Source organism: Strix aluco, chromosome 1, assembly GCF_031877795.1.
Source record: "Strix aluco isolate bStrAlu1 chromosome 1, bStrAlu1.hap1, whole genome shotgun sequence".
Classification (NCBI taxonomy): domain Eukaryota; kingdom Metazoa; phylum Chordata; class Aves; order Strigiformes; family Strigidae; genus Strix; species Strix aluco.
In genome coordinates this window covers 157842287-157866696 of record NC_133931.1, presented here as the reverse complement: position 1 = coordinate 157866696, position 24410 = coordinate 157842287, and the positions used below count along the sequence as shown (strand labels likewise).

Here is a 24410-nt window from a genome sequence, read left to right as displayed (position 1 = left end):
AAAACCAGAAATGCGCAACTCCATCAGAAAAGATTCTTCAGCTCAGTAATTCTGGTGAAAACAGGAGAGCTTTATCACTAACTGTTAGACCAGAAGAGGATAATACATGGTGCTTTTAATGGTGGCAAGTTAATTGTGGTGTATGAAGAAGTTATATTCTAGGACTAGTGGCAATTAGTATGTTTAGTAATATGGAAGGGGAAGCTAAATAGGGAGGTTATTCTTTTGGGATTTGACAGATTTGCATAATGGTTACTTTATATAATAAAGAGAAGAAAAATAATTAAGTTTGGTTGCTGAAGAAATTTAATGTAAGCAAGTATCAGGTCGTTTTTTACGGAAATATTCCCTTTTTAGCCCATTATAACCCGTCTTTCAAAAGTACAGTGAAGATGGTACCAAGAGAGGCCAGTTAAGGAATGTTAGAAATGGCTCAAGATTCAAGTAATAAACAATTACAGTTTTCTCTCATGGGTTTTGTTTTGTTTGTTCTTGCAATTCCTTTAAGAAGGTAGAGATTTTCTGTATCTCTTCTTAAGTTTACAGGAAACCTAGAGCTGATTTTAGAGTAACATTTATTACATAAGTTCAGTTTCACCTATGCTTTTTCCTTGTGCACAGATGTGTCTGTTGTATTTTGGGCTTTTATATAGTTAAAAACACACTTTTCTAGAGTTTGAGCTACCCTTTCACTAACACAGTCAAAACTATTACCAAATGCAAAAGCAAGGAAAGAAGAAATACTCTTTCTACATCCCCAGTATTCTTGTTATTTTGTATTACTACATACAGGTATTTTGAAGGCAAGTCATTGTCAGCACTATCTGTAACTGAAGAAAAATAAATCATATGTAACAAGATTATTAGAATATTTCTCACAGCAATTGAACACTTCCTTGACTGATTGGTTTTGGTGGTTTTTTTTATAAATAGAGAACTAGAAGTTATGTGATAAAAATCAAGTAAAAATAAAAAGGATGGCACTGGTTACTTCAGAGGGGTGATACATAAATGTACTCGGGGTATTTATTTCATTAATGGAAGTTTTAGATTATCAGGAAATGTTCAAAGAATAAATATATTATGCTGTTTGAACCTTCTCTTTTTCCTCTCTGCTTGTGCACATTCAAAATCATGTTACAGATCTTCATCTAGAAGATGAGTACCCCAGTCATCTCATGCCTGTTCTTTATTTGGGAGAAAACTGGTATTGAAGAACCTTTGAAGAAGTCCCTCTCTTCTGAGATGCAAATGCAGTATGACTCTAGAGGCTAATATACTTTTTTCAGAGTAAAAGAATAAAGAGATGCTTTCATTTTTCTAAGTATTCTTACTCTGTAAGAATAATACTTTATGATAACTATAGCTGATGCGTACAAGAACACATAAAACTTACTGTTTGAGGGAAAGCAGCTTTGAATCTTTTTGTAGCCTCATCTGTGACTTGTGTAGCAGTCATGGTACTCTGGCTGGGCAAGTTGCACGCTTCTCATACTCAGTAGTAAAAACTGCATTTTATTTTTTTTTTCAATTTTAACTGTGATGCCTAAATGCAACCATGTTGGTCGTATCTGCTGTCATGCATACAAAGCAGTTTGCTTGTCCAACTTTGACTTAAAAGTCTAAAGGCATCTCACATAAACATACAGAGATTATAAGCTCTTTTCCCATAAGAGTTGCAAGTGTGGTTGCGGGTTTAGATTTTCAGCTTGACCTCAGTAGAAAAATACTTACTATTCCCAAAAATCTGTGCTATGCTTTGTAGTAATTTGGCTTTTTAATGCAAGAGTTGATGAGTAGTTGGAAATACTTAAGTCTTGAGTGTGCATTGTAGCTGTTTGTATTAAATAGTAACTTGCTCATACCTTACTAACTTAAAAGCTGTGTAACCTTCACATGGACATATATCCATGTTACGCTACATCTGGGAATCTATGGTGTAAAGAAAGAGTGGATAATAACAGCTTTTGTACTGACAGAGAGATGGCAGACATGTAAACTAGTAGCAGTCTGCAAAGTAGCTTTATTTTAAAATACATACTTACGAATATAAGTGGGAAGTGTATGCTAGATGATGTAACTTGTAAGGAATTATCTGCAACTATAGAATTATTAAGTTAAAAGAGGATTTTTAGTGGCCTATGATACTGAATGTTCAGATTCTGGACCAGTTAATGAGATCTAAGTTCACTTGTCTGTTTTACCACAGACCTTGTTTGCTCTCATGGAGGTAACTTCCTTCTTTGCAATTTTTTTTTTTTAACCTGTGATACACAAGAATATTTCCCCACTTTGCTCTTTAGTGATCTTAAGTTCTGTGAGGATGGCATATGTATCTCCTTTTTCTGAATGAGTGCTGCAATAAACAGAATTAGGCCTATGTTTTCACTGTTCTAAAAAAACTATCCCAATATATACTATTGCTTTCAGGCTATAAACTGTAAACAGTGAGTAGCGCATAACATTAAAATGGAATACGTGCAGAAAATTCATAAATGTCTGAACTGCCAAGCTCAGAAGCAGTCCACCAGTTCTAAACCAGCTGACTGGAAAAGGGGAAATATAACCCTAATTTTTAAGAAGGGGAAATAAAGAAGACCCAGGGAGCTATAGGCCAGTCAGTCTCACCTCTGGGCTTGGCAAGATTATGGAGCGGATCCTCCTGAAAACCGTGCTGGGGCACATGGAAAATAAGGAGGTGATTGGTGACAGCCAACATGGCTTCACTAAGGGCAAATCGTGCCTGATGAATTTGGTGGCCTTCTACGATGGGGTTACAGCACTGGTGGACAAGGGAAGAGCAACTGACGTCATCTACCTGGACTTGGCAAAGCATTTGACACTGTCCTGCATGACATCCATCTCTAAATTGGAGAGATACAGGTTTGATGGATGGAGCACTTGGTGGATAAGGAATTGGCTGGGTGGTCACACTCAAAGAGTTACGGTCAACAGCTTGATGTTTGAGTAGAGATCAGGGCCAAATGGTGTTCCTCAGGGGTTGGTGTTGGGATTGGCGCTGTTTAACATCTTTGTTGATGACATGGACAGTGGGATTGAGCGCACCCTCAGCAAGTTTGCTGATGACACCAAGCTGTGTGGTGCAGTCAACACGCTGGAGGGAAGGGATGTGCCATCCAGAGGGACCTGGACAGGCTGGAGAGGTGGGACTGTGCAAACCTCATGAAGTTCAACAAGGCCAAGTGCAAGGTCCTGCACATGGGTCGGGGCAATCCCATGCACAAATACAAGCTGTGTGATGAGTGGACTGAGAGTGGCCCTGAGGAGAAGGACTTGGGGGTATAAATGGATGGAAAACTGACTGTGAGCCAGAAATGTGCTCTCGTAGCCCAGAAAGCCAATTGCATCCTGGGCTGCATCAAGAGAAATGTGACCAGCAGGTCAAGGGAGGGGATCCTCCCCCTCTACTCCGCTCTCGTGAGACCCCCCCCTGCAGTGCTGTGTCCAGCTCTGAGGCCCCCAACATAAGAAGGATGTGGACCTGCTGGAGTGGGTCCAGAAGAGGCCATGAAGATGATCAGGGGCTGGAGCACCTCCCCTGTGAGGACAGGCTGAGAGAGTTGGGGGTGTTCAGCCTGGAGAAGAGGAGGCTCTGGGGAGATTTTATAGTGACCTTCCAGTACTTAAAGCGGCTACAGGAAAGATGAGGAGGGACTCTTTATCAAGGAGTGTGGTGATAGGATGAGGGGTGGTGGTTTTAAACTGAAAGAGCATGGATTTAGATTAGAGATAAGGAAGAAATTCTTCCCTGTGAGGGTGGTGAGACACTGGCACAGGTTTCCCAGAGCAGCTGTGGCTGCCCCCTCCCTGGCAGTGTTCAAGGCCAGGTTGGACGGGGCTTTGAGCAACTTGGGCTAGTGGAAGGTGTCCCTGCCCATGGCAGGGGAGTTCGAACTAGATGGTCTGTGAGGTCCCTTCCAACCCAAACCATTCTGAAATCAGTGTTGAAGTACATAGTGTATCTCAGCGTAGAGGCTGAAAATACCGACAGCCATGGGCATTGGACATAAAGCAGAACAAGAGCAAACCTGAACCTGTGGTCAGCCATGTGGAACTGCTGAAAGCCAAGAATGTCTCTCTTCTGAAGGAACTAGAATTGTCCTATTGAAATACACATGCGTAGGTGTTTTACACTTTGAATATCTGCAGTCACCAGTCCATGAATAATTGCGCTGCTCCAGTTGCATGAAAAGGAGGTTTGATTAAACTCGGTCCTATTAAAAGTTGACAGTTTTATCATTTTTGTATATGTGGATAACTGTGCACAGAGGTGGTGAGTGCAGAAAGTGGCTTTCGCTGTTGTGTCAAAATTGAGAAATGGTAGTATGCAGTGAGACCTGAAATCAGCCTGGGATATAACCGGAAGAGAAAAAAAGGTTCTTGATGGCAGTCAGAAGGACATTCGTGTTTTCTAATCTTACAGTATTTTTTAGGGGGATATTTTCAGAATTCCCAGATGTGTACTTTCTGCTGTCTCCTTTTTTTTATGAAGACAGAGCCAAGCTTATATTCAGCTTTTTTTCATTCTTTGATGTACGTTTTTTCAGAACCACTTCTTGTTGAGCTGCCTTTTTTTTTTTTTTGACCAAGAAGCAAAGCAAATAGTTACCTAGTATGTGATGTGTTGATGGTAGAATGGACAAGGGGTAATCACCTGATGCTGGAGTCAGGAGCATATTCTTAATGAAGGACAGGGGAGAGATTTCTTCCAGTTGTTTTTCATGTTTCTGTTTTGTGTGGTTTTCATATTTACCTTTTAGCATTCAGAAAACTCTAGGCTATTTTGCATCTCTTTTTCTAGCTTTTGTTTCTGGTAATGTGGACAGCAAATGGACTCCATAAAGGTCTTCTGTTTACAGTGGAAGTGATTGCTTTTGACTTTGACTTCCTCCAGTCTATGCTATGGTTCCTTAAATTCTGGTTCACATTCTGGTTTTTTTATTGCTGTGTTCCTCTGGCAAAATTTCTGAAACCTAAATATTTACAATAAGTTGTAAGTCTGGTTAATATCTCCTTTTTTAGTTTTTCTGTTTAACTGTTAACTGATCCTTGTCTCCTTTTGCAGAAATGTTTTCCTATATAATCTTAGTATTGCCTGCTTTTTTCCTTGGGCATTTTCTTTCAGTCTCTCCACTTTCTTTTTCTTAGGATATATGTTAGTAATATGAAGTTCTGAGTGAGATGTATTTTCAGTTTTTCTTGCAGCATTTCTTGAGGTGCCTCCCTGGCTTATATAGCAGTTGCTGTCATATCTGTGGCAGTAAATTCTTTAAATCTTTGGGTTGTTATATTTTATCCATATTCACATACCTGGGCCAAAGTATTTACACTGTAGACAGTGAAGGAAAGAATTTGAATAACTGGAAAATGTCCATTTTGTTTTCTGTAATGGGACAATTTTAGGACTGTGCAACTAGTGGGTCTTTGTATGTATCTTGCAGTTGTTGGAAGTTTCACTGTTGCCTAAAATACTGCTTTATGGGGTGTAAGCGTGGCTTCTGACTGCTTGATTATTAAGTTGCTCCACAATTTTTGTGCAGTTAAATCTTAGCACTAGGGAAGAACAGGTGTATGTGTGGGTGTGGCACTGTTGTGTATATTGAGATAATTCTATAGTATTACCAACTAGCCTGTGGAAAACTTGACATTAACACTAATTTAAAAGGATTAAGCACCTAAGTAGAAGATAAAAAGAATCTAAAAGCTGTTTTTCTTGTTGGTCTTTTTAAACAATGTTTTTTCTTTCTGATTCTAGGTTTTCTCAAATAATGATGAAGCCCTTATTAACAAAAAACTACCCAAAGAACTTCTGTTAAGGTAATTCTACATAATGTGTTAAGGAGTAAAGACCTGAGGATCATACACTGCTTATGTGGCTTACAGGCTATCAAGTGCTATTCATTTTTTCTTAAATCTGTCTTGAAATAAATAGTAACATATCTGATTGAATTCTTGAACTTGCTGTCTTTTGGTTAGTCTTGATTTGTTTCAGTGTGTTCAAATGAAAGTGAAAGATGTCATTTAATAGGGATCTTTTCCTTGCATGTCAGGAAAAGAAGTGAAATAAAATGTCCAAAAAGCTTTGGTGTACAGAGTAGTCAGCTCTTCCACACTGCACAATGTTTTATCTGTCTGAAGAGCCTATAATCCTTTCTCTAATGTAGTTCACACTCTTCATGTCATGAACTTTGTTATAACAAAATAAAATAAGAATTCTACTTCAAAGCTTTCAAAGAGTCACTGCAGTGAAAAGCGCTGCCTGTTACCATTATTGCCAGTCTGTGTTATATAAGGTAGAACAAACAGGAGGATTTTTCTTAGTGTAGTCACTTGGCTAGTCATAAATTTCATCAGCTTGCTGGTGTGTGAGTAGATCACCTTTGCAGGAGTTGGCTATGACACCAAGACTGGTAAGTTCATCCCATGGTTGAGACATTGATGGATATCTTCATGCTCTCATCTTGTTAAAAGCTGTTTTCAAGCAGTGTAAACTGCCGAATGTAGAGATACTGCTTGACTGGGTGTGACCAGAGCTGGAACTGAACCAGCTCAACCACATCTCTACCTGCGTATAGGTTTTGTTACAGCTCAGTCTTTTGGGGTGGGGGTGTTCGCTTATAATGGTGCAATGACATCTTTTAGTGATGGTGTTATTAATACTGAGCTGATGATTTTTTCTTAATGCACTAAAGAGATGTTTAGGTTACCTTGTATCTATATCATTGCTTCCAGTTTCATTTGAAGTGGGAGAATGTCTCAAGTAATGGTATTTTGCATCTTGTGTCTGAAGTGCTCTTAAAACATTATGACTTCTTTTAGTGTCTGTACTATCACAGTGCTCTCTTGGTGGTATTAAAGAAGCAGTCTGTTGTTAAAGGAATTTAATTTTAAAAGGGTTTTCATTTTTCTTAAGAAATTTCATATGGTGACAGTGTAGTAAAGTTAGACTCATAGAACTGTTTAGAAAATGTGATTAAAAGAGATGTGTCACTGAATGATGCCCTGAACAGAAATTCTAATAACTTCTTTGTTGCGCTCAATGCCACACATGAACCTCAAGATAAAAGCCAATTTAATATGCTGCCTCCTTAGCAAAGAATCATAATCTGTGAGCACTTCTTTTCTAGCAGTAGGGCACTCCAAATATCTGTGGAAATGACTGTCCTTTTCACTGTTATGGGTGCTAAGTATCCCGTTTGTGTAATTCAACATAATTTATTGATGTGCTTTAGACAGTGAAAAGTATCATGTACTGAGATAGTAAAGACATTGTCTTTTGAAAGAACTCATTGATTATGTAGTATGCCTCAGTTTTCATTGTAGAATGAAAATATCTGTGAAACTATACAGATACTAAATTCCTAGATGATTGTCTATATGCTAATTACATGAGTAGCATCTATAAAATGAATGTGTGGAGGTTTACTGTGAGAATTCCTGCATTTAACGTCTAGGTATCAGTTTTTTGAATTGTGTGTTCCCACACCAAATTTGATAAGTTCTTTAAAATGTTATATAGGGAGTGGCTTGTTTGTTTTGTTGAGCAGTATGCTTATTCCAACATATATACTATACAGGACATTTTAAAGACCTCAGCAGGAAAAACCCCATGTGCAAGTAATTGAACAGTACCAGTAGCTTAGCTGTTAGCTCTTGTATTCAGGGTAACTTCTTACAGAACAACTCTGAGGATATATAGGCTCACCTTGGATTCGACCAACTGAGGAGGTGGTGGAGCTAGGCACTGCCACTATACTATGGTGGCAGTGTTTAAAGAAGCCTTTTGCATGGTTAAAGGGTTTCCTGAAGCTGGAATGACAATAAAACAGCCCAGGCCAAGCATACACAGGACTGATTCAGCCAACCATTTAGTTCTTGTGTATGTATGTCCTTTTTGTAATTGCGCAGTGATCTACCAAAGCAGCATTGCAACTGTAGCCAGAAGAGTTGATGATCTGAGAAATTGAATTGGGACAAGTCAGCTTTCTCAGTAAAGATCGTGATGATCTCATGCTGAATGCTGGGACTCAGGTAATGGTCTGTCCATAGCCAGAGAGAAATAAAGTCCACATTTCATAACACCCACAGTGCTGTGCTGATCATCAGGGCTTTGGAATGGAGAGGAAGGGGTTGGGTGGGAGAGATGCTCTGTAAACCTCCCTTTGAATTTGTGTTGCTGCAGACACACTCACAAGGCAGAGCATGTTAGTGGTATGATGGGATGTGGGTCTGAGTTCTCATCCCTACAGAGTGTAGATACCTAGGGAAATAGAGGGGTGCAAACCTGGCTGTCTAAAGGATTATCTGTGGGGAATTTATGTTCCTGCACATAAATGCTTTTGTAAGACTAAGCCTGAATGCCTTTCAACACCTAAAACAGTTTATACTCTTGCTACAACATGTTTTAAAATTGTCTTGCCGTATGGTTATGACAGAAGAGATTAAATATTGCTGCACTGAGTGTAATTAATATCCTAATTATTTTTTATATATTAACTATGCAGTCTACCTTTTAATTAAAAGGAGAGTAAACCAGTTGCAGTGGAAACATTTTGCTCACAGTGCCAGAACTGAATAGTAAATACTGTCGAAAATGGCATCAAATGCACTTAGTTTGTTGCTTGCTTATATCAGGTAAGTATGAAACTCTTGGAAAATGGTACAGCCCTTTAAAAAAAAAAAAAAAACCAACAAAAAAACCCCCCACATAAAATCATAAAATTTGTCACTTGGAAACAGGGTGGTCAACATCTTGTTACAGATATCTTGAAATGAAATGTAAACACAATTCCTTCTATTGCAAGAATTAGTCTTGTTCTCATTTGCATCAAGTATTTAAACTTCTGTAATCTGACTATAACAAGCAATCCATTTTTTTTCCCTCAAATTGAGAAACCTTTTTCTGATGATAGACTTAGGAAATACTACGACTCTAAAATTTATTGATTTGTTGCTATAGTTGCATACTCTGAAGTTGAACAAAGTAAGCCCTTGGTCTTATACTGCAGTTCTTACTCTTTCTCATTATTATTATTAATCTAACAACCAGAATTAGATTGGAAGGTTTTAAGGGCAGTGTCATGTCTCTTGCACATTTTCTACAGAGTATCTGCTACGCTTGCAAATAAATTACTGAAACCCTTGGCTTCTCAGGAAGAAGCTCATTTGAAAGGGTACAAAACCAGAGATTATTTGTTCCTTCTCAAGTAGACCCAGATAACTGGGCAGAGGAGGAAGAGGGTATCTGACTAATATGGACAGTGGTGGTTTTGAAGAAGACCCTGGTTATGCTTTGAGGTAGGTAGAATAGCTTGGGTGGAGAGGGGGAGGAGTTTCATTTGTAACTCTTTCTGGTTTATGGGCATTTATTTCTATTTGTAATATTGTAGTAATTTTTTTTTCCTGTGGAAGAAATAAGATGCTTCTAAAAACTTCAAGCTAAAAGAAAAATGATCACCCCTGTTAGCTGTTGCAGTGCTATTAGTTTGCCAGTTGGCAAGGAACGCTCTTCCCCTCTGCTCTTATATATTACAAGAAGTGAAAGGTTGAGTAAGAATCCTGCAGAGGTATTATAAATCATGTCATTCAAACAATGTTTTCAGACAACTATAGCTTCATTTTTTTTTCTTAGCGTATGCGTTTATGGAAAAGCATCATTTAATTATACAGTACATTAGTTGTGGATTTGCATTGGTGTCTGAAGCTAATAAACCCATATCTATCATCAGAAGAATCAGAAATCAAGTCAGAGATAGACTATTGCAATTTTAATGGTAACAGCTTTTCCAGTAAGATGTCACAGCCTTGAAGATTATAATCTTTTTCTTTTTTTCCTTGTAAATTGCTGGAAAAAACAAATGGATTTTTAAAGTTACAGTATGATTTTGAAGAGCATTGGAAACAAAAATCTTACATTTCCAACAACTTCCAACAGCTTCCAAAAAAATTTTTTTATGTTTTGTGCTTGATAAAAAGTACTAATACGTGTTTGCAAATGGAGGGTGTAGCAGTACTTTTGGCATGTAGGACAGATACCATTTGTTCATTTGTATTTTAACTGTTAACATTCTGTGCTATATGTTTTTGCACGAAAATGGCAAGCTTCAGAAACAGAGATGTTTCTTCCTTTCAGCCACTTGAACCATTTTCAGTTCCTTTCTGCCTACAAAGTACCAACTTCATAAATTATACCAGAAATGTAGAAGCTATTATGAGTTCTGCTATAAACCATACTTATTGGGTACATGTACTTGAATAATAGACCTTACTCATCAGACTCAAAATTTGAGTGCTCAGTTGAATTTAAAAGAGGATAAGCAAAGTTTTGGAACTTGAATTAGGAGAGGAACCCAGGAGTTGTGTTCCAGCAGGAGCTTTTCTTGTATGCAAGAATATGCAACTTGCAAGTTGGCTAATGAAGTATTGTATATGTTTTCATGTTTCTATTCTTTGCTTTTATTACTGCACACTGCTTTTTGCTCAGCTTTTAGTGTGCTCATTATTGTAGAGAAGAAAAATTAGTGGAATTAGTGAAGTCAAACAGTATTTGATATATTTGAAGTCATGCTTTACCATTTGTGTGCTTAATTGTAGGGGAAATAGAAAAGGAATATAGCAAAGGTTACGACAAGAAATTGTCATAATTCTCATGGTATTTCTTAGCTAGGCGCTGTACGTACTTAAATGGCCCACAGCTGCTGTAAAATTTGGCTGCTGTATGCTGTAGCATACAAAGTATTGACTAGTGAGTCAAAGAAATGAAAAATACAAACTTGTGTCTGGAACTGTTCTTAGTTGGTAAGAATTTTGTAAGCAGACAAACAGTTGCATGTATTTTTGAAGGGAGGGAGAAAATCTGTCATCTCAGACATGATTCATTTTCCCCACTTCAAGGATTTGTATAATTAAATAGGGCAGTATTTCACCCTGAGTAGCAAAGACTGCTGTTCAGTGTTTGACAATCTCAGGAAAACATTCCAGTTTTATAATGCACATGCAGTCTTTTATTTTGATTTTAGACCATGTTTTGCATCTCTTTGAAGTCGTCTATAGTAGTCTGCCAAGCAATTACAATATGGCTATTTAGAATCAGAAACAACCACATTGATACAAGTACATGAACTGCATTCATACATATTATGAACCAAATTGATTGTATAGAAGTTGCTTATGAAAGTAAAACTTACTTCCTTTCTGCCTGTTTACACAAATCTATGGTTTCTGTAAAGGGAAGTCTAATAGTGCCTTGTACAACTTCCATTAAGCAAGTCCTTTGATTTAGCATGCCTGAAATACATCCGTTCAAAGAATTAGTGCAGAGCAGCTACAACACTCCAGTCTCGCACTAACTACTCAATATAGAAAACTCCTTTACATAAGGATAGGGGGAAACATAGTTCTTAATTAGAAATAGGGAGACTAACGTTGACAGGAAGCAAGTAAGAACAATGGGACTGATAACAGCATAGTATCAAATCCAGACTCATGTCTGTGGAGTCATATACTCATTTCCAGTAGTCCTTCCCTCCAAAAAGGATCAGAAAACCAACCAAGCAAGTGATCAGAATGAACCACAGGCACAGGTCACGGACAAGATAAAGCCTCTGAAAGGTGATTAAATATTTTGATCTTTAACCAGGGAAATAACAGACTTATAATTCCTTAGGACTATTTAAGACTTAGTAGGTGTTTTCAGAATTCTTATGTGCTTTAGCAGCAATTGATAAATAATATCACACTACCAATACTATTTTCATTTGTTTTAACATGATTTACCCAATGTTAAAATGGATAGTCTTTTAGTTTCCCTGTACCTTCAGCCTTCAAGGTAGTGTATCTAACCTCAAATATACACCGAGAATACAAGAAGTTGCAATTTTCTGATTAATCAGCTTTTGTTAGAAAATTTTCCAATTATTCTGAAGTGGAAATAGGTTTTAAAACTTTCCAGTGATTTATCTCAAATTCAGGACAGAACTTGTGCTCTGTCTGATAAAACTAAAGACTCAATAACTTGGTGGTCAGCGTACCCCCTTCAGAATATGGAAGGGCTCTCATGTTGACCTTTTTTTTTTTTTTACACTGCTACATGTATTGTTTGCCTTCTTATGAAATTCTTACCAAGATCAGTTCCAGATGCAACTTCATATTTTTCAGTACTTTGCCTCACCAGTCAGCACTTTGTACGCATTTTCTGGCTTCTTTATATGAGATGTTGAACATTTGCAAATGATTATATGATCAATTACGTTTGGCCTTTTGAAATTGGAGGAGGTAGCTGCCATCCTCTATTTAATATGTTTAAGTGATTTGTTTTTGTTAACAAACAAATAAATGCAAGAGTAAGCTTAAAACTTAATGTTTTGGGCAGAGATGTTTCAGATGGAATTCCTTTAAAAATATGAGAGGCTGCTATAAGAACAGAAGCAGAAAATTGCATGCTGGTGCTCTTGTATACTGTGTTAATGAGGAAGGGGAGATTTAGGAATGAAAGAGGGGTTTTTTTGTCAAGGTGCTGAATAAGGTTCATGAATCTTTAATGATTCTGCTTGAACAGTTGGGACTTCCTTATAAATGGGGTGCTTCAGCATTACCTGGTTCAAGTACAGACATTATCTCTCAGTAAGAACATGCTTGTGACAAAGGATTAGTCATACTGGAGCAAACAAAAGTAAATAACAAGCATTTGAAGCGGGAGTAACAGCTAAAGGGGATATAGCAATGACTTACAGAATTCTTGGAATCGTATGTTACCATTTATTTTGTTTCATTGTTTTATTTGCTATTAAGCTTCTCTGTAGAATCTGTTCTTTAACTAATGAGGACTTAATTCCATTTAGAGCTTTATTTACCTTGAAACTGGAATCTTATTTAAACTCAGGCTCTTGATTAACAGATTCTTAAAGCCAAATGTTCAGAAGTATCAGTGACATAAAGAAGTCATGCTTTCTATATGAAACTTTGGGAGGCAGAGAGGAAAATGTTCTTACTCATTTCCAGGCAAAAACTGCCATCAAAACATAAAGGCAATTCAAAAGATACTCTAACTCCCTACAAATAAAAAAATTTTTCATTTTGTTAAATATTGATGCTAGACAGTTTAAATAACAATACCAAATACTTACACTTTTTTTTTGCCTGTAACTCTTGGAAGTATTTACAGAAGAGATGAACTTTCTTATCTGTGTCTTCCTGAGGCAGACACAGGCATCAAGAAGAGAAGTCTTTTGTTCAGAGTCAACCTCCAGGCCAGTAGCAGAGCTACAGGCTAGAGCAAGTCTGCCAAATCCTGGTCCAGCGACTAACCGAAGTTTCCATAACCTTTATGGCTGTAGTGGTCATGGAGCATTCCTAGGCAGCATACCACTAATGCATTGTGTTATTTTTCCACATCTCTACCTAGCCACTAGCATGCAGGGTGGGTATAGTTGATTTTTTTGTTGTTTGGTGCCCAAACTATATAATCCCTTCACTTGTTGGGAAAAAACAGACCACAGGGTAGTTGGAATGGCCAGCAGGTTGGATTGAGACACTGGACTGCAAGTTAAACCACTCTGAACTAGTCATCAGGCTAACTGCTTTTATTTAGTAAGATGTGTTATATAAGTTGCCAAATTTGAACTTCATAAAATCACATCATAAAAAAAAATTATATTCAAAAAATTATGAAAAAGCTGAGGTTGGAAGTGAACTCTGGATATCTAGTCCAACTTCCCTGCTGAAAGAAGGGTCAGCTGGAGCAGGGTTGTTCTTGGCATTGTCCAGTCGAGTTTTGAATATCTCAAAGCATAGAGACTTGATAAACTCTCTAAGTCAGCCTGGTCTGATGTTTGACAACACCCCCAGGAAAAAAAAAAAGTTCTAAGTGGAATTTCTGTATTTCAGTTTATGTCCATTGCTTCTTTTCTGTCACTGGACACTACTGAGAAGAGTCTATTACTCCCTCCCATTGATTATTTATACACACTGATAAGATCTCCCCCAAATCTTCTCTTTGGAGGCATATTCAACGTGGTGCTCACCAGAACCCCCAAGTCCTTTTCTGCAAAGCTGTCTTTGAGTCATTCAGCCCCCAGCCTGTATGGGTGCACGAGGTATCCTCCTCAGGCTCTGTCTCCTTTCATGGATTCCTGTCTGCCCATAAGTAGTAGTTCATTTCTCATTTATCAAATGCTCTTCTGTAAATTAGAAATCTTCAGCTGAGCTGCATTTTTCTTTACAGAATTCTGTATGTTGTCTGATGCCCCACCTTCCCCTCCCTTGGCCTCTCCTCTAGATAAGAGCATCTATAGCTAAAACTTTGGTAAAAATCCTGCTAATGAAGCTAGGGAGTCATATGAGCTGCAACATGCAGGCTTCTAGAAATTATGGAACATTGTAGCACATGCAGCACTTTAGAAGAAGTGATTAAACTGGATAATCCATGGGGCTTTTAAAGTTAGAGATCTAGATCATCCCCCTCTATAAATATTCCAATTTTAAGAAGTCATGAAGGATGTTGTGGAGATGTTGATGGGCGTGACAGATGAGTTTGGGGTGTTGACAGTCCTTGTAGCTTAACCTCCATTTCTAGGGAAAGCACATGACTTGCCTCATCCTTTTGTTTGAAAGATAGTATTTGGTCTTTAATGAATATTGTCTTGGGAAAGGAAAAAGATTATTTTTGTTTAAAAAAAAAAAAAGAAAAAAGACAGCAAACTCGTAGCAAAGAAAGGATTCTGAAACTTTCTACTTCAGCTTCCCTTTTGGAAGCACCACAGTGAGATTCCAAACCAGTATTATTAAAGACTTAATGATGTTAAATATTAAGATTCTTTTCTTGTAAGAGTTATTACAGTTTTTCTGCTTAAAATTCTTGTGTCTTGCTATTGTGTGAATCGGCATAACCAGTGCAATGAGGCAACTGCTCAAAATTGTTAGGTCACCAGCTATTCTGAGTGACACAGAGCTAAGCAAGGATGCTGAAACTGGTTCTAGCATATATATGACCTTTGTGAAACATTAGATAAAACCTGTTTCATGGGTTGAACTTTTCTTGGACGCTTACTGTTTGAATCTTTAACTTGACTTCTAAAAGGTTACAAAAATATGACCTTTTAAGCTGCATTACACATCCATAATATCTGAGTAAATATAAATCAGAGGTGCAACAGGGATGCATTCATGTGCTGTCTTTTGGATTTCACTTTCAGACAAAAGTTACTCTATGGTTTGTGTAATGTAGCTGTATCTATCAGCTATGTAATTGACCCTGCAAAACAAATTACCTTGTAATGTAGTTACATACATTCTGTATGTTTGATGGTAAATTAAACAGACCTGGCCCTTCTTGAATTTATTGTTGGGCATTTTGTTTCAAATACTAAAAGAATTAGGTACTGAAAATGTTGCTGCTGTTACCTGTGTTCATACTTTACAAATAAGTAAAATTAATTTATTTTTTAAGGAGTGAGTAATATGAAAGTAATGTATAGGCCATAAAAAGTTAGATGCTGTCCTATAACTATAAAATGAATTCAGCAGAGCTGATTGTTTATAGAAAAAGCTGACTTCTGTTTCAACTGAAAATAGATGTTAGGCATCCTGTAGACAGCCTGTTCTTTTGCAATTGCTAATATTTATGTAAGGATTGTGTAGCAATAATCATCTTGGCAAAAGAAAAGGAGGTTTGGCTTGTAAAGAAATGTTTTTTTGGTGCCACGTTTGTTATTGAAAGACTTGCTGTGTCGGTCTGCTGAGAAAGGCATCTTAGCCTGAGTAGTTTACAAGTGGAAATTGCAGGGGCAAAAGTTACTGGAAAATTTCAGAGTGTCTCTCACAGTTTCTAGTTTAAGTGCTTTACTTCACGAAGTAGCACTTCCCTAGTAAAAAGGGATTTGTTTTAATAATTGACCTGGAAGGTCAAGCATTTGATGAGTCAATGAATGTGTGCTTCATGTAGAAATTGGTGTTTGTCAGCCTTTTGTGACATGCTACTGAAAACAAACCTGACAGAAATGAGCTAAAAGATACTTTTTTTCTTAATAGAAAATAGTCAGACTCCTTAGGCTTTTAACATGCCTCAGTATTTACATTTCCAAGACAAGTATTATTATGTGGTTTTATTGAATAAGGTATTACTGGAATTTACCAATGGAGCAGGTTCCTACCTGCAAAGTTGGTGAAGTTTGGAAGTACACCAACACTCGTATTGTTAATTGAATCATACAGATCTAAATCTATGCATGCGAAATTCTACTTTTACAGATTATGGCTGTGAATTATTCAGCTTATCTGTGTGTTTTCTAGCCTACATATTTTACTGTAGTGTTTGTACACACTGCTGGACTACAGTTATCGGTGAGATGCCTCATACCTCAGTAGGATGTTTAGTAAAATGGGGGACGAAGGGAGAAGAGAAACCTTCCACATATAAAGAAATGTAATAATGTTTTGTATTTACTGAGCATGATGTTTTAGAAGAAATATAAGACAGCTTCTATGGTGGTTGTGAGACTTTGCAACTGCATGCATTCAAATGTTATAAGTACTGATCTGAGAGTGGCTAGTGCTCTTTTCCCCTGTCGCTTGTTAACAGAGTATGCTTGGGCATTCTTCCAGAAAATTCTGAGAAAAACCTACTAAAAGAGGAAAATAAAATCTGTGAATGCTGTACTTTGTATCTCTGTGGTACTTTTTCACGTGTGTAGGCTTTGCTCTTCCATATTGCATTTACGTGCTAATAGCATGTAAAGGACTTGCATGAGAGTGGGTTTTCTATGCAAGGAATTGTACAAATCAGTAATTAAGTCCCTTCCTTAAGAAGTTCATAGTCTAGAATGGGGAAGACATGACAAATTTGTTGTGTGCTTGTTTTGTAACAGCTAGATGGTGTGGTAAAATTGAAAGGATCTTCTGAGCAGATTATCTAGATGATGGGCTGTCTTCAATCAGGCTTTTCGCATCCTTCTTATTTTGGTTTTCATTTTGATACAGTTTGTCACCATTCTTTGTGTGCAAAATCACTATAAATGTACAAGACGTGAAAAATCAAAGTTCTGAAACATTACTGACTTGTGAATGAAATTCTTAAAAAAACCCCTCTTAACTTACAAAGCTTTTTAGAAATTGTCAGGCATTTATGTCATACCAAATTTTGGGTTTTGGGCCAAAAATTCCAGAAAGTCACAGTGTATGTGTGTGGTACTTTGTGTATTTTGTTATCCACTTTTATCAATCCATATAGTATTGTATCAAAATACTTAAAATGAGTAGTTGCCAGGCCATTACTGCAAAAGCTTGTTCCTTATGGGATCAGATTTGGAAGGACCTTACAAAGGTGAGAGAGAAGCAGTTTGACTCTTGCAGTTTGATTTCTCACTATGTAGGTGATACACGGTACAATGTTGGGATTTTGAGAGATAGCTGTTTCTTTCCATGGCTCCATGGGGAGGGACACAAAATATTAGGAGTTGGCCATCTCAGTTGTTTGGAAAGACACAGGACAGTCTGTTCATAGCACGCAGGAATAATGAAGCATGTGTGGAAATACATGGGAAGATGATAGAGACTGTAGATCATCACTTTTTGAGTTGGCAGGACCATATAAATTGCAGTGAAAATGCCTTAAAAAGGTGGCTTAGGAGGTCTGTGGCCCTCTTATGCTGAGTTTTGGTGAGTCTTGGGTATCGAGAAAATTCCAGAAGACTAGAAGAATATGAATCCTGACTGCAACACTTAACAAGGCAAGGGAGAGATGACCAGAACTCTCAGCTTCATATTCAGTATGCAATGGAAAAACTCACCGTAGATTTGTTTGATAGAAAATTGAGAGGGAGGAATATAACTGAAAGTTGTTGTGGTTTTCTGGAAAATAAGTGATTGGACAATATCATTCCTTGAGGATTAAACAATCAAATGGCTTTACCAACCAAAATTATAGGTTTTTACTGAGGCATTTGAATTTTAAAATGAAAAGGTCAAATGTTAAAGTAGCACTGTGTGTGTGCAGTATATGAATGCGTGTTAAAGGGATTCAGGATTGGTTAACAGCTGTTGCAACAAGCGACAGGTAGGCCAGTAGGGTTTTAATTTAACGCTTTGGAAGCCACTGCTTCAGAAGTCACTGGAGATAGAAGTTAAAGATGACAGCAAAAGACCTGTAACAGAAAACTACTGTGAAGACAAGGCACTCCTAAGGAAGTCCAAATAACATGATAAACTGGGATGTTTTCAGACAAGATTAATTTTACAGATTAATTTTATCTAGATAGATATACAGGACTAGGGAATGCCACAGAAAGAGCTGTGTTCTGGAGTGTGTACTCTCAGAAGAGGATGTGAGGGTGAAATGGGTAAGATACTGTAAGATTCTTGTCTGGTGCTTTGTCAAAAAGGCTGTTACAGCGGCCTGAAATGGTTCTGAAAATGGGGGTAGTGAAATCGTACTTTATGTCTGTGTAGAGCTTTGTTGATACAAATAAATTTTTTAACGCTGCACATGTTTCTGATGTCATGAAGAAACATACTGGAAAAATGAAGAATGTGCAGGGAAAATGAGATTGAAAGAACTAAAGTTGTTAAAAAGAGGAATTAAAGATGACATGATAAGTGGCTTTAAAACTTGATGAGGAGAAAGTACTAACTGCTAAAGCACTCTTTAATTTGGTGAAGAAAAGTAGAAAAAAGCATAAACCTGGAAGTCAGACATTCACCTTGGAAATAAGGCAAACATTTTAACAGAGTGATTAACCAGTGGAACAAACTACCAGAGAAGGTGATGATTTTCCATCTCCTGAAGGTTTTCAAATCAAGAATAGATGCTTTTCTGGAAGTCAGACTTTAGCCAAACGCAAGTTTACTATAGAGGAGTTGAGGAACTGTGAGCTTGTACAACCCTTTGTGCCTCTGGTATGAAGCTCATGCATTGCTGCGGGTACTGTTCACATTGAAAGATCTCCAAGGCCAAACTCGTGAGGCCTGTGTCCAGAGTGGTATGTGCCTAGGGATGGAAAGTCTTGAAGAGCTCTGATTGTTGGTAAATGGTTCTCCTTCTTAAGCTCGATACAGGATTACTATGGAGAATTTAATAGCCTGGGATACCAGAAATCAGAATAGATGATCCTAAACTTTACTGTGGTTCTGTTAACTTAATTTCCAGTTTCCCTGTACTAATCCATGCCAAAGACTTAAGGTGAAATTAATCCTGCTGCTGGCTACATTAGCTTCCATCTATGTAGCTATGGTCATAGAGGATAGAAGTGCTATACAACCATCAGCTGCTGTACGTGGTAGCTTTTTCCACTTCTTAAAATTACAAGTGCCTGCTGACATAGTCCTTCACTCTAAGCGCTAGACAATGTCAGTGTCTGACACTGACAGATGACTGACAATGTCAATGTTGGCATCTTTCCATCTCAGTTTGTTGGTTGCATTTAAAGTCTCTTAAAGACTTTAAGGTCTTTTAAAGACCTTAAATGACTTTAAACCTTAGAGTCTTGTGTCTTGTTGGCTAGTTTCCCTGACTGGGAAGTATTTGCTAGTAGCTCTGTGGGACTGCAAGTAGAGAAGCAAGCGTGTGTTAGTGGTGTGCACGTAAGACTGTACTATAGAGGGTAGGTGAATAAATAGAAAAGCATAGAAAGAATGTTTTCAAGCAAGTTGGCAAAATGACTCTTCGGAGTTGTAAGAGAATTTATTGGCATCTCTTACCTATCGTAGTTTTTAATTGAATAATAATCATTCTGATTTTGCTGGGTTATGAAGCATCCTGATGTTGTTATCTATTTTGATAGGGACAGCTTGGACTGCCTTGGTAGAAAGTTTCTTTTTTAGATCAAAGATAAAAACCTAAAAGCATCGTGAATGTTTACACTTAGTAAAATATTTCTCCTTTTAACATAAAATGACCACCTTTAGGTTTTGATTTTTTTAAAAAGTCACTTCATAAGAATGGAGTAAAAATGCATACATCTGTTCTGCATTTGGTTTTAATTTACTTTTTTAGTAGAAATCATGCATCAACATAAATCTCTTAACAGCAATAAACAATCAAACATGAAGACAGACTGCCAGACATCTCGGAGTAGTGGGGGTGTATAAAATACACTTTCTTCAACATCTTACAATTTCTTCTGTTGTTTCTTATGTCAGTAGAACTTGATACATCACTTCTGAAGCATGTCACGTTCTTCATTTATGCAAGAGTATTGTATCATGAAATGGTTTTATCACAACCCTTCCTTTCTTCATTACAAATAATGTAGAAATCTGTCTTTTGTGCTTCAGCTTCTGTGAATCTGAGATAACCCTCTGATTCCACTCCTACAGTGGTGCTATGAGGAAGCTTCTACGAGCCAAGAAGCTTTTGCAGCAATCTAGCATAATCTCCACACCCACATCTTCTGCCATTTGCCTCATGGCGGGTGGGAAAGGTGACTTCAGGAGAAGGGGTCATGGTGGGTCATTGGTATGGTCCAGTAATCTTGCTGAGCACATGGTGTGCTTTGTGCATAAAATGCTGCTAAGTTTCTTAAAGTGGGCAGACCTCAGAATGGATGTTCAAATGGCAAAATAAATGCTATCACCAGGGTTTTATAAGTTGTTTCATAGCTTCTGAGAATGTCTGTCCTTCTGTTTGCATGGCTAATAGTTTTTTGAGAAAATGTATTACTGTACAGCAAAAAAAGGGAAAGTATTTTCATGGGTTAATGAAATATTGGAAAACTGATATCTGAAGTGATCATAATAAATGTCCAGAAGGCTGTTATGTGTAAGAAGTACTTTCATTTGCTACATTACATTTTTTGACTCTTACACAGCTAATAATCACAGCGCTTAAGATGTAGGCATCCATTTCGAGCTCTTGCTTTAGATTTCCACTTGGAAAACAGTAACCAGAATTTTACATGATTAAATTAAGCATATCTTACCAGTTGTTTGCTCTTCAGTGTTAACATTTCACTATAAGATGAAATTATTATTGCTGTTCATTGTTTTGATGGCTGAAAAAGTTCATCGGCGAGCTGGTAACAGTTTATAAGTGAGTTACAGTAACATCTTCCATATATTTCATATCTTTCATTCTGTGTAATAGAAAATTATTTTGGAATAGGATCTATGTTTTATGCTTAAGCTGATTATTGATTTTTTTTTTTTTCTGAGAACATCCTTTGAACCAATTTCATTGTTGTTTGGAAATGGTATTTAGCAAAATTCTTTTTGACAGTGAAAAATTTCTTTCAGAAAACTGTTAAGAGTTGGCAGCCTTGAGGAATTGGTTCCATGATCAGAATAGTAATGCTGAATTTTTGATTGTAGTTTTTTCCTTGTAAATTAAAAAAAGATAGTGACTGTGTTAGACTCGGTAGTCACTGTGAAACCCCTTCAGAAGGTCCTCTAGGTCCTCATTCTTTGTGTTAGTACTTAAATTCTTGAATTTATCTATGTATTGTTTTCATTTCTTTCTCTTCACCAGCCTCTAAAATCTTCACCTGTATTTGTGTAAGTTATTTCTTTAATTGTAGCACAGTTAAAGGTATATAAGCTAGTTCCTCTGAATTAAAAAGAAGAAAAAAGAGTTTGTTATCATTCATACACATTTGGGTAGTAAGGAGGGGGAAACAGAAGCAGCACCTGCTGGTTCTAATATGTCGGTGCTGACTGTCTTAAATCATAGCTATGATATTATTCCTTAAGTCTCAGTAAGCAAAATAATTTGGTAAAACACTCATATTGCATTTAACTTGCCTTTTATGTAACTGATGTCTTTACATAGAACTACAGAGCTGTGAATCCCTGTATCAGTCTGAATTTATAATAAAACATTTTAATTGTTGTTCCTTTCTTCCTAGAGTATTTTCTTTCTTGGACATAGTTACTTTGTGTCGATGTGCACAAGTTTCCAAGGTATGTATTTCTGCTGGGGTTTTTTGTTGTTCTTTGGGATGCTATTCTCTTAATTCCGTGCAAATCGTGGTCTTTAGGGCAATCTGCTTTCTGTTGAAAAAAAAATCCAATAGTTCTCTCAGTCTCAACAAATAAGCAGTGGGTCCAGTTTTGCATTCAGGTGTGGACTTAGTTGCTATGTACTGGACTTCTGTTTAAAGGCTATGGAAAAGATATCCAGTCGTGTATGCTCTGTATCTGGAGAAAGGATTAAGCCCAGTTTGGCATGATGGCATTTGCTTTTTATAAAGCATGTGGCTGTATAACACTATTTCAGACACATTTTCTGCTTAAAATTCCATGTAGCTTGGTTAATGTGCACCACGTGTCTAAGAAGTACATCAATCGTTTGCCAAGTACAAAAGGTGTTAAGTAGATGGACCTACTAGTAGAGGAAAAAGACACACAGAAGATAATAGAGAAAGCATGCTAAGTAAGCTTTTACATTTAGCTTGTCTTGATTCTTTTTTTCTTGAATTAAAATGAATAATATTCTGTTCCTACATCAGGTGTGCACAATAAAGTATATTCTTACACAACATGAATGAACTTTTTTATTTCATTCTTCCTTAATGAAGATTGGGTTTTGTTGTTGGGGGTTTTTTTTATTGCAGTTTGTTTATTTTAATGTATAATTAAGTGTGTAACTATTTCATTCCTATGCCCACATCACCCTGGCCTGCAGCTTTAGTAAGTTTTGTGAGTCAACTAACATCAGGTTTTGGTAGAACCTTCATCTAAAGCCTAGAAAACAGTGGAAGACAACCAAAGTGATTGAATAAGTTGTATTTTTTTGTCTCAGAACTACCTGTCAGTTGGATGTGGTATTCTTTTTTTCCATTTTTCTGAGTATATTTGTGTTTCTCTGGCTTTTTAATTTTGTTTTACTTTGAACAACTATTGCTTCGACAGTGAAGGACAAATTCTGAAACATGTACATGTAACTTAGCACGTGTAAAGGAAAGGCCTGATTCTAACAGTGGAAAGTCAGCAGTTTTCTGAAAGGTTTCTGTTCCTCTCGGAATAGTAACTAGTGAGGTTGAGGAACTGTGGTTTTATTGGAAGGAATCTCATCTGCAGCTACTTTTCTCTACATAGATCTAGCAAAAGTAACTTAATAGACAAATTTACAAAAGCTTTTTTAAAAATGCAGGGCTAAATCTTGCTGTGTCCCTGTATGTACTTTACATTCAATTTCTTGCTCTTCTGCATGTTTTATGGGTGTAAGTTTAATCCATTTAGGAGATCTGAGATTCATTTCCACAAATTCTGGTTTTAACTAGTTGATATTTTAGGACTACTAATACCTACCATTATATTTTTTTTAAAAAAATGCTGCCTGAAATTGTGGATTTTGTTATATTTGAGTTGCTGAGATTAAAATGAAGGGTACAGGCAGTGGAGGTAATAAATAAACTGTATTTGTTTTCTGTAGGCATGGAATGTTTTAGCTCTGGATGGAAGCAACTGGCAAAAGATAGACCTCTTTAACTTTCAAACGGATATAGAGGTTAGTGTCTTTTGGGGTTTTTTCATTCCTATGGTGATGTTTGAGAGCGTAGTCCGTTTTGAGTATCCCATAGACTGTGCTTGTGTTCACGCATTTTAAAGGCTAAAGTTCAAGATGATAATACTGAAGGAGCAAATGGAAAAGAACTCCGTATTTGCCTTTTTTTACACTGGATGAATATTTCAATTTTGGTTGCCAGCTATGTATCAGATAATTTGCATATATCATACACATACAGGGCTCTAGAAATTCAAAGCTGCTCATTTCCAGAAAGTGAAGGTATAAATGGTGCCTCTGGACAGAGTAAGATCCTCGGAATCACTTTCAGGATCCAGAGGATAATTTTGTTGCTGGTCCCGCGTCTCTCTGTGAGGGTGCCATCTAGTGCTGAAAGCTCTCTGAACACTTGGCTATAGGACTTGGAGACTGAAACAATAAAATGCTGAACAACTTTTCTTACTGCTGGCTTGCCTAGATTTGATTTGGTGTGTATCTGATTACCATTTCGTGAACATTTGTTTTATAAGGTTTGAACCTTGCCTGAAATGCAGGTACATGTGGATTAAAGTCCTTTTCATCATATAGTGAAAGGATTAGGCCAGTCTTCTCTTCCATAAGGAAAACACGTCTGTGTTACTGATATCACAGATGTGCGAAATATGACATCTGAAAATGAAGGCAAAAATCCACATGGAAATGCAATTCATTAATTGAATTTGAGCTGCTTTATTATTTTGTTTGATAATACAAATTAAATTTAGAATACAATCATGAATTTGCTTCTGGATTTTATGTTTTAGCTTCTTAGTTGCATGAATAAAATCCAGATGGGTTTCATTTGGTATATTTTGCTAACTGTGGTTCAAACTGTTTCTAAGGCTTTACAGTAATATATAGGGTAATTTTTTTTCACCACTTTTAAAAAATTTTATTGCCAACTTCTCTACTATACTGA

At 37.0% G+C, this 24410-nt stretch overlaps 1 protein-coding gene across 3 annotated transcripts in view; it reads left to right on the top strand.

Moving 5' to 3' along the window:
• The window catches only part of FBXL2 (F-box and leucine rich repeat protein 2), a 57745-nt gene that overhangs the window by 10081 nt on the left and 23254 nt on the right, over nucleotides 1–24410 (top strand). Inside the window, exons 2-4 of one of the 3 annotated variants that reach the window (XM_074842421.1) lie at nucleotides 5777–5838; nucleotides 21852–21906; nucleotides 23381–23455. In XM_074842421.1, the coding sequence (XP_074698522.1) occupies nucleotides 5777–5838; nucleotides 21852–21906; nucleotides 23381–23455 (192 nt within the window). Of the gene's footprint in view, nucleotides 1–5776; nucleotides 5839–21851; nucleotides 21907–23380; nucleotides 23456–24410 lie in introns of those variants that run through there. The other 2 variants (XM_074842432.1, XM_074842441.1) reach the window with 2 other exon arrangements.